At 37.0% G+C, this 12,759-nt stretch overlaps 1 protein-coding gene across 1 annotated transcript; it reads left to right on the top strand.

Annotated features, from left to right (window-relative positions):
* The first annotated feature begins 8,259 nt into the window (after positions 1-8,259).
* On the top strand, positions 8,260-10,746 carry LOC131640159 (glutaredoxin-C4-like). Its single transcript, XM_058910567.1, has 5 exons — positions 8,260-8,383; positions 8,627-8,797; positions 9,740-9,813; positions 10,282-10,380; positions 10,485-10,746. The coding sequence occupies exons 2-5, from the start codon at positions 8,637-8,639 to the stop codon at positions 10,559-10,561; spliced, it is 411 nt and encodes a 136-aa protein (XP_058766550.1). The 5' UTR covers positions 8,260-8,383; positions 8,627-8,636; the 3' UTR covers positions 10,562-10,746.
* Positions 10,747-12,759: the final 2,013 nt, after the last annotated feature.

Genomic DNA, 12,759 nt, shown 5'->3' with positions numbered 1-12,759 from the left:
AGCATCAAAGATGCATTGAACACAAGCAACAAAGATCTACATCTTAGAATTGAGAAATTTACCAATTCTTGAATTAAAGTGTTGAAGTAGCTTCAAGAACAAGCACAAAGTGTAGATCCTTCAAGTATGGAGATGAACTGTAGATGTTTTGATTGGCTGCATTTTGTGGTAAAACATTCATGTGTATTTTGTTGTCTTGACTAAGGTCATGATATGTGGTGTATAGTGTTAAAGGTTATGCAAGTTCTGGTTGTGTAAGCTAATACATGCTGTGAGTTGGATGTCATGCTCGATGTCATGACATCAGTGTACTGTTTGCTGTGAAGAATTGAAGTGAAGAATACTGTTTGCTGTGATTTATGCAGAACAGGTACAACATCAAGATGTTCTATGGAATGTCACGACATTCTCTGTGACATCAGTATTTGACAGCAGTTACTGTTATATTTAGCTGTCACGCGTCTGCTGAGCTGGAATATAAAGATTCAGTAAGTACTCAAAAGATGCAGAATATTCTATGGAATATTATGCAATCCTATGTGGCGCAGGTTTAAAGGTCAAGAGAATCAAGATTAGAATATTGGAGAATTATGCAGTTTCCAATTATGAAGATAAATTAGGAAACTTATGATTGAAGGCCTTGTTTGTAGCAGAAGAAATCTGCTGATTTGTAACAGCAAATAATGTTGTGATTATAAGCCCAAGTCCAGTTGGGAATAGGTTATAAATAGGAAACTTTGTAACCTAGTTTATTGAGCTAGCCGAGTATTGACAAGATGTAGTTTTTAGGGTTAGCCGTGTAAGTGAACCTCCCGGTTTGTGGGATGGTCACTGATTTGTGCCTCGAAGCCTGTAGGTAAGAGGTTTGTTTTATTCACTCAGAAGTTGTAAAGCAATGAGTGGAGTTGTGTGCTTGGAGGAAGCTTTGAAGCAACTCTAAGATATGTTTATTTGTGTGCTTTGATTGTTGGTGATTAAGCCGTCGATGCAGTGGCTGAGGTGTTGACTGCTAGACATCATTGCGGTGATTGGGAGTGGAATGGAAATATTCCATATCTAGGGAGAACCTAGGTAGAAGGGTCATTGGGTAGTGATTAAGTGAGGAGTTGTAAACTGGGAGTTTAGCTCTGAATTGATACTGCTAATAGTGGACTTCATCCCTGGCTTGGTATGCCCCCAGAGTAGGTTGATTGAACCGAACTGGGTGAACAATTCTGGTGTGTTGTTTATGTTTCTGCATTGTTTATTTGTAAGTTCAGTTTGGATGTCATAACATCGTGCATGACATCAGTGTGTGATTTAATGACTGTGCTAACACAGAATCTCTGCAAAGCAGATTTGTTTATGTTAACTGAACTGATATGTGATCCCAACACTTCCAGACTTCTGGATGTTAGAAGTAATAAAAAATTGGGGGATCTGTATGTACTGCCTCAGCTAAGCTGATGACAGAAAAGATGTCGTGACATTGTGTATGACATTCTGAGTCTGTCTTACCAGAATTTCAATTGGTATCAGAGCAGGCATCCTGTCTGTTTCTGGATGAGATCCATGGGAGATACTTTCTGGTTGGTGGAGGTAGTTGATTGTTTGAACATTCATGTTCATATTGAATGGTCCCTAGAAGTGGAGGATGGATCTATGTGTGGAAGACTGGACCAAACTGACCATAACAGGTGTATTCTCTTGGCAAGGGAAGATAGTGTTACTGATATCCAAATGATTCATGCGGGAGTGAAGAATTTGGGATGTTTTATTCAGCATATAGCAGGGTACAGAGAAGAAGATTGTCAAAACCTTCATGCGGGAGTGAAGTTAATGATAAGGTATTCTTTGTGCTTATCTGTTTCTTTCTAGTCAGAATATTGGTTAGGTCTTGTTGTGTTGCTTGAAGAAGAAGCAAGCATATTGTTGGATTGTTCAGCTGCAATTCTTGGATGTCATGCTTACAACTGGTTCTGGGAGTAAGCATTGTGTAATCTCTGTTGATATATGGCTATTTTCTGCTGCATAGCATCTGATGCATAATCCTATCTTTGAAAGAAGATCTCTAGGGTTATATGGTTTTCAACAGAATTTGTAGCAGATTGTTTTCAACTTTAGTACAAGTGTCAAAGATACTTGAGATTTTTTCTCAAGTCCACTCATAAAGACATGGTTATTGAGGTTGAAGAGGTTCATATGATCAGTGTTCCTCATGTTCATCTGCAAAGCTGTTTGATGATCTTCAAGATTGTCAAGAATTGTGTGTTCCAAGAAGAAGGAACTGATGGCATACTGGTATGCAGCTACCAGTTGAAGAACAAATGTTCTGGTGCTAAACTTATGTAGTGTGAGTACATTTGTTTGGAACCTACTCCTGATCTGGAAGAGGAGACATCTGCTTTTTGTGTTGATTGGTCAGAATACAATCAATTGAACCTTCCATCCCAAATGTTAGTTTATTTCAGGCATAAGCTTATGGGAGTTGGAAGAAGAGCTCAGTGTAAGTGAAAGGATTCATTCAGGTTTTCTTTTCAAGACCTCTATGAAAATCCAAATATGAGCTTGTATCTGGTATGTCCTTTTGATCAAAGGAACCAGATGTGTGAATTGTTTTCTTAACCATAGAACAGTTAGTGTTGAAAACTGAATACTGTGTATCGTGCATAGTGAAATATGGTTTTGAATATTGTGTGATGATTCAAGGGAGTCAGATTACTGTGTGGAATCTGAGGTATTTTCAGGAGTTATGTCATAAGTGAATCTGTTCCAGAAACCTTGTTGAGATATGGCATATATTATCCCTTAATCATGAATGATGTGTAGCTGTCTGATGCAAAGGTTATTGTTTTAGGCCTGAGGTTTATTGAGGATATATTTTAGTTGTTTTCCGCTGCATGGTATCTCTGTTAACCATGGTTTATGTAAGTATAGTATCCTCAACTGGTGTATGAAGTATGTATAGGTATAACTCATGGAGTTAGTTGCCTCTAGTAGGGATGTTGTATAATGAGACTTTTATGTACAATGCATGGATAAGCTGTGTGGAGTTTCCATGATTGCTTGTTTGAGGGGGAGATTTGGTTAACCTCCCCACGTCTGATTCAGCCTTGTGTTTAGTTGGCTATTGAACGGTGTCACATGGGTTCTGGTTGTTGTGTGACACATTTGTAAGGAAAGATTCATCTCTCTCTTTCCTAAGGGTGAATCTAACTGGGAAAGGATTTAAGATCAATTGTTATTTGTGCAAAGTACAAGTATTTAATTGATTATCCTTAGAAGTTCAAGATAACTGATGTTCTTAAAGATGTTGGAACATCTCTTCTTCAAGACCATGTACAGGAAGGATAGTGCAATTGTTTTAAGATCTATCTCTTTGGTGGCAGCAGAAGCATGTGATCACTGAAAAAGGTTTCCTGGCAAGAAACATGTTCAACTTTGGAGTGCACAAGAAGAAGAAGACATCATAATCTTGATGGTGGTTACTTGGATCAGTTTATTTCTGATCTAGGTAAGGAAGTGCATTGGCTAATGCACACTGTGAAGTCAAGAACAAGTGGCAGTATTCTTGACATCATGGAAATAGCTTTGCTCAAGGAGGTGGCATCCTTGGTACAGCTAGAGGATTAGTCTCTAACTAGTCCTTCTGATGACTCATGCATCAGAGTGTCTGATGTTGTTGGAAAAGAAGCAGGGATTCATAAAAGTGTGAGCTTTGATGACATAACTGCATAACTGCAGGATGGAGGTTGCGTACTCAAACTTGGTTTCACAATCAGGTCTATGAGAGCATTGAACTCTGGTTCTGTAAAGGGAGGAAGTTCTTTCAAGTGGCAGAAGAAGGAGCTGAATTCAACAGCTAGATGTTAAAACACAATGTGTTGACATTTGGTTCATCTCAGAAGTGGGTTCGAAGGATCAAGATAATCAACATATGGCAGCTGATTATTCTTGAGGATAGTCTTAGACAAATTACTTTTGGGCAGAAGAGTAATAAGTTGAAGACAAAAAGGAGGTGTTTTCTATTCACCTCTTGGAGCTTGTGGTAGAAGTTATGAGCTATCTATGAAAAAGTGCATCTTGTAATATAGATCTCCCATTGTGGGTGACTTATTGTATTCTAATCAAGCTGGTGGCGAAGTGGTATCTAAAGATTATCAGATGGTGTTTTTTTTTTTTTGTGTGTCGTGGTCATGTCATGCAGAGTAACTTTTAAGGGGGAGCTGTACGTTGCTTTGGCAACATTTATGGCCAAACAGGGGGAGAAGAGAGTGTCACCCCAGATCATATTGAACAAGTTATTTCTATTCATGGTATGTGATAGTGTAGCTTGTGGAACTTATTCAGCAGGTCTGATGTTTTGATGTGCTTTAGCAATTCTGCATAACTGGTAGTTTGCTAGTTGTTTTTGTGCTGCTGTGATGACAAGATGTTTTAGCCAAAAATTTGCCAAAGGGGGAGATTGTAGATGTTTTGATTGGCTGCATTTTGTGGTAAAACATTCATGTGTATTTTGTTGTCTTGACTAAGGTCATGACATGTGGTGTATAGTGTTAAAGGTTATGCAAGTTCTGGTTGTGTAAGCTAATACATGCTGTGAGTTGGATGTCATGCTCGATGTCATGACATCAGTGTACTGTTTGCTGTGAAGAATTGAAGTGAAGAATACTGTTTGCTGTGATTTATGCAGAACAGGTACAACATCAAGATGTTCTATGGAATGTCACGACATGCTCTGTGACATCAGTATTTGACAGCAGTTACTGTTATATTTAGCTGTCACGCGCCTGCTGAGCTGGAATATAAAGATTCAGTAAGTACTCAAAAGATGCAGAATATTCTATGGAATATTATGCAATCCTATGTGGCGCAGGTTTAAAGGTCAAGAGAATCAAGATTAGAATATTGGAGAATTATGCAGTTTCCAATTATGAAGATAAATTAGGAAACTTATGATTGAAGGCCTTGTTTGTAGCAGAAGAAATCTGCTGATTTGTAACAGCAAATAATGTTGTGATTATAAGCCCAAGTCCAGTTGGGAATAGGTTATAAATAGGAAACTTTGTAACCTAGTTTATTGAGCTAGCCGAGTATTGACAAGATGTAGTTTTTAGGGTTAGCCGTGTAAGTGAACCTCCCGGTTTGTGGGATGGTCACTGATTTGTGCCTCGAAGCCTGTAGGTAAGAGGTTTGTTTTATTCACTCAGAAGTTGTAAAGCAATGAGTGGAGTTGTGTGCTTGGAGGAAGCTTTGAAGCAACTCTAAGATATGTTTATTTGTGTGCTTTGATTGTTGGTGATTAAGCCGTCGATGCAGTGGCTGAGGTGTTGACTGCTAGACATCATTGCGGTGATTGGGAGTGGAATGGAGATATTCCATATCTAGGGAGAACCTAGGTAGAAGGGTCATTGGGTAGTGATTAAGTGAGGAGTTGTAAACTGGGAGTTTAGCTCTGAATTGATACTGCTAATAATGGACTTCATCCCTGGCTTGGTATGCCCCCAGAGTAGGTTGATTGAACCGAACTGGGTGAACAATTCTGGTGTGTTGTTTATGTTTCTGCATTGTTTATTTGTAAGTTCAGTTTGGATGTCATAACATCGTGCATGACATCAGTGTGTGATTTAATGACTGTGCTAACACAGAATCTCTGCAAAGCAGATTTGTTTATGTTAACTGAACTGATATGTGATCCCAACACTTCCAGACTTCTGGATGTTAGAAGTAATAAAAAATTGGGGGATCTGTATGTACTGCCTCAGCTAAGCTGATGACAGAAAAGATGTCGTGACATTGTGTATGACATTCTGAGTCTGTCTTACCAGAATTTCAATTGGTATCAGAGCAGGCATCCTGTCTGTTTCTGGATGAGATCCTTGGGAGATACTTTCTGGTTGTTGGAGGTAGTTGATTGTTTGAACATTCATGTTCATATTGAATGGTCCCTAGAAGTGGAGGATGGATCTATGTGTGGAAGACTGGACCAAACTGACCATAACAGGTGTATTCTCTTGGCAAGGGAAGATAGTGTTACTGATATCCAAATGATTCATGCGGGAGTGAAGAATTTGGGATGTTTTATTCAGCATATAGCAGGGTACAGAGAAGAAGATTGTCAAAACCTTCATGCGGGAGTGAAGTTAATGATAAGGTATTCTTTGTGCTTATCTGTTTCTTTCTGGTCAGAATATTGGTTAGGTCTTGTTGTGTTGCTTGAAGAAGAAGCAAGCATATTGTTGGATTGTTCAGCTGCAATTCTTGGATGTCATGCTTACAACTGGTTCTGGGAGTAAGCATTGTGTAATCTCTGTTGATATATGGCTATTTTCTGCTGCATAGCATCTGATGCATAATCCTATCTTTGAAAGAAGATCTCTAGGGTTATATGGTTTTCAACAGAATTTGTAGCAGATTGTTTTCAACTTTAGTACAAGTGTCAAAGATACTTGAGATTTTTTCTCAAGTCCACTCATAAAGATATGGTTATTGAGGTTGAAGAGGTTCATATGATCAGTGTTCCTCATGTTCATCTGCAAAGCTGTTTGATGATCTTCAAGATTGTCAAGAATTGTGTGTTCCAAGAAGAAGGAACTGATGGCATACTGGTATGCAGCTACCAGTTGAAGAACAGATGTTCTGGTGCTAAACTTATGTAGTGTGAGTACATTTTTTTGGAACCTACTCCTGATCTGGAAGAGGAGACATATGCTTTTTGTGTTGATTGGTCAGAATACAATCAATTGAACCTTCCATCCCAAATGTTAGTTTATTTCAGGCATAAGCTTATGGGAGTTGGAAGAAGAGCTCAGTGTAAGTGAAAGGATTCATTCAGGTTTTCTTTTCAAGACCTCTATGAAAATCCAAAGATGAGCTTGTATCTGGTATGTCCTATTGATCAAAGGAACCAGATGTGTGAATTGTTTTCTTAACCATAGAACAGTTAGTGTTGAAAACTGAATACTGTGTATCGTGCATAGTGAAATATGGTTTTGAATATTGTGTGATGATTCAAGGGAGTCAGATTACTGTGTGGAATCTGAGGTATTTTCAGGAGTTATGTCATAAGTGAATCTGTTCCAGAAACCTTGTTGAGATATGGCATATATTATCCCTTAATCATGAATGATGTGTAGCTGTCTGATGCAAAGGTTATTGTTTTAGGCCTGAGGTTTATTGAGGATATATTTTAGTTGTTTTCCGCTGCATGGTATCTCTGTTAACCATGGTTTATGTAAGTATAGTATCCTCAACTGGTGTATGAAGTATGTATAGGTATAACTCATGGAGTTAGTTGCCTCTAGTAGGGATGTTGTATAATGAGACTTTTATGTACAATGCATGGATAAGCTGTGTGGAGTTTCCATGATTGCTTGTTTGAGGGGGAGATTTGGTTAACCTCCCCACGTCTGATTCAGCCTTGTGTTTAGTTGGCTATTGAACGGTGTCACATGGGTTCTGGTTGTTGTGTGACACATTTGTAAGGAAAGATTCATCTCTCTCTCTTTCCTAAGGGTGAATCTAACTGGGAAAGGATTTAAGATCAATTGTTATTTGTGCAAAGTACAAGTATTTAATTGATTATCCTTGGAAGTTCAAGATAACTGATGTTCTTAAAGATGTTGGAACATCTCTTCTTCAAGACCATGTACAGGTAGGATAGTGCAATTGTTTTAAGATCTATCTCTTTGGTGGCAGCAGAAGCATGTGATCACTGAAAAAGGTTTCCTGGCAAGAAACATGTTCAGCTTTGGAGTGCACAAGAAGAAGAAGACATCATAATCTTGATGGTGGTTACTTGGATCAGTTTATTTCTGATCTAGGTAAGGAAGTGCATTGGCTAATGCACACTGTGAAGTCAAGAACAAGTGGCAGTATTCTTGACATCATGGAAATAGCTTTGCTCAAGGAGGTGGCATCCTTGGTACAGCTAGAGGATTAGTCTCTAACTAGTCCTTCTGATGACTCATGCATCAGAGTGTCTGATGTTGTTGGAAAAGAAGCAGGGATTCATAAAAGTGTGAGCTTTGATGACATAACTGCATAACTGCAGGATGGAGGTTGCGTACTCAATAAACAAAAAGCTATCCAATAATTTGACGAGTAACAATATTTATTTAAATATATTTATATATTAATTGAAATAAATGGCTGATACATATAAATAAATCATTTTAAAGAGAATTTTGAACAGTAAAAAAATTATTATTATTTTTTTTATAAAAAATGATAAAATAAATTAATTCGAAAGTCATGTTTAATATTTTATGGAAGCAAAACAACTGAATCAAAACGGCGTCGTATTAACCCCAAAAAATCAACCAAAATCTCTACTGATCACAATTTCCGATTGCAGACATCAGATCCATTTCACAATCTTCCATCAGCGTACTACACAATCGCCGTAAGCATGTTTCTTCCATTTTTTTCATTTTCAATTTCATTTCTACTTTCTCTTAGATCTCTTGTTTCGATTGCATAATTCAATACTACTATGTAGTAATTCACATATCAGAAACAGTTTTTTGTTGTTGTTTTTCTCGTATGATGTTTGGTTTGCATAAAACATGATTTTTTCTATGATGTCTGTTTTCATGATTTCTAGTTGACAAATGACTAATCTGATTTTGTTATTCATGCTTATTAGTTGTCAAATCATGGCTGCATCTGCAAGAATCAATGTTACAATGATGATGGTGATGATAGCTTTAGCAATCTCTCTTTATTGGGATTCAGCTTCAGCTTCATCCGTCGGTGAGTTTGTTGACAAGACCATAAACTCCCACAAGATCGTCATCTTTTCCAAGACTTATTGTCCGTAAGTATAAACACCGCATCCATTTGTTTAGTATGGAGACATAGTCACGATTGACCGAACTCTTTGACCAGTCATTTTGTTCTCGTGTGTTTGTTTATCTGTTTACTTTAGAATTGGGTTTGCTATTAGAACATGCATATTTTTTTTTGTTCTTTTATTTTGGAATAAACCCATCTTTGATTAAGTTGATTTGGTTGGTTTTTGATTCCAACTCTTATGGTTGAGTTATGTGTTAACCTATCCTCACTCAAGGGGTCTTGTAGTTTTTTGTCACCCATTGTAAATCTTCATTTTATTTATCTAGCTTCTCTGTGATTGCCCGTTTTATAAAATGCACGTTAAATAGAATTTGTAATTTGAAATGGCCAAGTCAAGAATTTCAAGTCATTCATGTTTGTGGTGTCAAAATTAACTTCTGCCGTATTATTTCTGAATTCGTACTTCCATTGTTCTTCTATACTCAATAGTTCATATCTATGAATGTTATTCGTGGCATCTGCGAAGCTTCGTTGTTTGGTGTTTAGAAATTGGAATTGGATTTATGTTTGGGTCATATCATGTCGTGGTTGTTGAACATTTTCCGGCGGTTTATGTCTTGAATAGGATTGTACAGGTAGAGAAATTTGAATCACATTATAATTGTTCATATTTGTATCTCATTATTTACTGTGATCACTGATCTATGTTGTTTAACAGTCTTTATACCCCTAAAATAAAAATGTAAGAACAAGTACTTTCTTTAAATGCCTTTTTTCTTATTCTCCTTTTGTTCTTAGCGGGCCTATGCGCAATATGAATATTCATAAGCTTTGTTGACTATTATCATGTGTTTCTTAACTTATCGCAAAATTTGTAACTTTACCACAGAAAAAGAAACTCATGGATTGAGATATCGGGCTATTCATCGTTCTAGTTTTCCTGATTTATTTGTTGTGTATATAGGTACTGTAGAAAAGCGAAAGCCGTTTTCAAAGAATTGAACCAAGTTCCGTTTGTTGTGGAGCTTGATGAGAGAGGTAATACTGAAAACTTTAGTTTGCTTTAAATTTACACCCACACACACAGGGAGGAGGAGTTAGGCATTATATGTTAAAATAAAGTACTAATATTTATTAGTTTTAAATTAATTCTATAAAATTTTATGAACTTGGCCCATTTCATGAGATTCAACTCCATGTTTTACACAACATTTGTTAGAATTGTTCCATTTTTTTGTCTTAAACCCTTCGGTTCCTAGGGGAGAAGGGGGCTTTGGTAATCCAAAGTTCTGCCGATAGGTAAGTAAAGTTTAGTCAAGCTCAGATACTCTCAAATAATTCGTCCTTAACTGGAAATCATTAACCACTTGAGCCCAACCAATTGGTTTGAAAGAAGATAGTTATATAGAGGGAACCTGAAGAGTATGTTTATAATGATACTGCTTTTTTCGATAAATGTTAAGGGGTCATTGCTGTTACAAAGATAGTAAAACCTTTTCCTTGCAGATGATGGTTCAAAGATTCAAGATGTTTTGACTAATATTGTTGGGAAGCGTACCGTGCCACAGGTTTTCATCAACGGGAAACACCTCGGCGGATCAGATGGTAAGTATTTTCTTAGCAAGGGAAGAAGTAGCCTTTTACACTTTGAAACAATATATATTCTCCTTGAAATTCCCTCAAACACTTGTTCACTGTCTGATTTCCAGATACTGTCGAAGCATATGAGAGCGGGCTTTTGGCTAAACTTCTAGGAATTGAGACTGACGATCATGATGATCTTTGAATCAGATTTATTTTTTACGAGGAAAAAAATGTGATGGATTTTGATTAGGGGAAATTTCATGCGATGCCAAAATTGTATTTTGTGACAATATGAATTTTTTACACATAAAGGGCCTGATATGATTACACTTTGGCACAGCTAAAGTTTTCATTTATAAAATGTGATGGATAGTCTTCGAATTTTCACAGGATAGTTCCATCTCCCCCACCCTAGTTTCCAGCGGATTTTTTAACGGACATTCAGATAGGTACGCCATCTTTTATATCAGTTGTTCGTAACTCCAGTTTCTCCACACATGATTTTTTTACTACTAGTATATGTATATGTGCGATGTGCGAGATGGATTATGCATGGAGAGATTTTTGGTAGACAATCTGGTGAGAAATGATGTTATGAGGTTACAAAGTAACATGTCCTGGTGGTATGAGTGTTTTGTTTGAGATGCAATTTGTGATGATATAGTTGTCTGTCATATGACAAACATAATAAAACTGAAAAATAATCTAAAACTTTAATTAAATGAAGTCTTCAACGAAATTTAATCAATGCAGTCAGATGATTTTTGACAACACTTGGAATCTAAACTAGCACCGCTGTTCTTTAATTAAATGAAGACACTTTTTTTTTTTTTTTTTTTTTACTTTTCTTGCTTGATAACAAATATACAAAGTGCAATGGTGCGTTTGAAAAATAACTTTTAAATATAGATATTTTTGGGTTTTTATAAAATTTATGTGAAATATATAGGACTTAACGAGCAATCCTCTTTCATTAATTGACTTGGTTCATTTGACTCGTTTAAAAAATGGACTGGAACACAGACATGAGTGGCCGGATCGAGAGTTAAATAAAAATTTAATATTTATTTAAAATTGACTTTCCCATGGATATGATGTGTTAGTGTACTAGCTACAATTTAGGATTTCTGTTAGTGGTTTAAATTAGTGTTTTTAGGAAGTGCTGAGCACGTTCTATTTTAGTGGGTTAGTAGGAGTTTGTTTCAGTCTTTCTCTCTACGTTCTGTTCCTATTTTTCTGCCGTTATTTTTGCTATTTCAACTTTCATTTTGTAGGCTATTTAAGCCATGTTTCATTATTAAATAAAGCAATGTGATTTTACAGAAGCATACCTTAATGTTTTTGTTTTAACATTTGGTATCAGAGCTCTCGCAAGGGGGGATGATTGAGCGATTAAACACTTAGAAGTTTGAGAAGTGAAAACATTAGTGAGAGAAATGGAAACTGAATCAGGAAATTTTACTTCCCTGTGTGTTCCCAAATTTGATGGGGATTATGATCACTGGGGTTTGGTCATGGAGAACTTTACGCGTTCAAAAGAATACTGGTGTGTAATCCAAGATGGTTACCAAGCATCCGACAAAAATGAATTGTTGACGGCACCCCGACAAAAGGAAGTGGATGAAGGAAAACTTAAAGACCTGAAAGCAAAAAACTATTTGTTCCAAGCCATTGATAAGCCCATTTTGAAGACCATCACGCAGAAGGAGACTGCAAAACAATTGTGGGAGTCAATAAAAACCAAGTACCAGGGAAGTGAAAGAGTGAAGCGTGCCCAATTACAGGTGATTCGAAGGACTTTCGAAACCTTGGAGATGAAGGTGGGAGAATCAGTCAGTGATTACTTCGGAAGAGTAATGGTTATCGCAAATGATATGAGAAATTGTGGAAAAGATATGGAAGATGTTAAAATCGTCAAAAAGATACTTCGATCATTAACAAAGAATTTCAACTTTGTTGTGTGTTCGATTGAAGTGAAGGACATTGACCAACTTACGGTTGACGAGCTACAGAGCTTGTTACGGGTACACGAGCAGAAGGTGTGCCATAAGAAAAGTGAAGAGCAAGTTCTAAAGGTAGATCATGATTCCTACTTTGGGCGTGGTAGAGGAAGGAGCAACTATCCAAGAGGAGGCAGTAACAGCTCAAGAAGGAGAGGAAGAACCAGGCCAGGTTACGAAAAGGCTACTATTGAATGCTTCAGGTGTCACAAGCTGGGAAACTTCCAATATGAGTGTCCAAGTATGAGAAGGGAAGCAAACTATGTTGAATTTGATGATAGGGAAGAGTTATTGCTGATGACACTAACAAAGGTTGAAGGTGATGGATATAAGGGAGTTTGGTTTCTGGATTCTAGTTGTTCAAACCACTTGACAAGTAACAAAGTCTGGTTTTGTGAAA

This window comes from Vicia villosa, unplaced genomic scaffold, assembly GCF_029867415.1.
Source record: "Vicia villosa cultivar HV-30 ecotype Madison, WI unplaced genomic scaffold, Vvil1.0 ctg.002974F_1_1, whole genome shotgun sequence".
NCBI lineage: Eukaryota > Viridiplantae > Streptophyta > Magnoliopsida > Fabales > Fabaceae > Vicia > Vicia villosa.
This window is presented reverse-complemented; position numbering and strand designations above follow the sequence as displayed.

What these genes read in the sequence shown, in the direction of transcription:
- LOC131640159 (XM_058910567.1), top strand. Translation starts at nt 8,637, where the DNA reads ATGGCTGCATCTGCAAGAATCAATGTTACAATGATGATGGTGATGATA. An exon ending in TTTTCCAAGACTTATTGTCC is followed by an intron (nt 8,798 to 9,739) that starts GTAAGTATAAAC and finishes TTGTGTATATAG; the next exon opens with GTACTGTAGAAAAGCGAAAG. An exon ending in ACACCTCGGCGGATCAGATG is followed by an intron (nt 10,381 to 10,484) that starts GTAAGTATTTTC and finishes TCTGATTTCCAG; the next exon opens with ATACTGTCGAAGCATATGAG.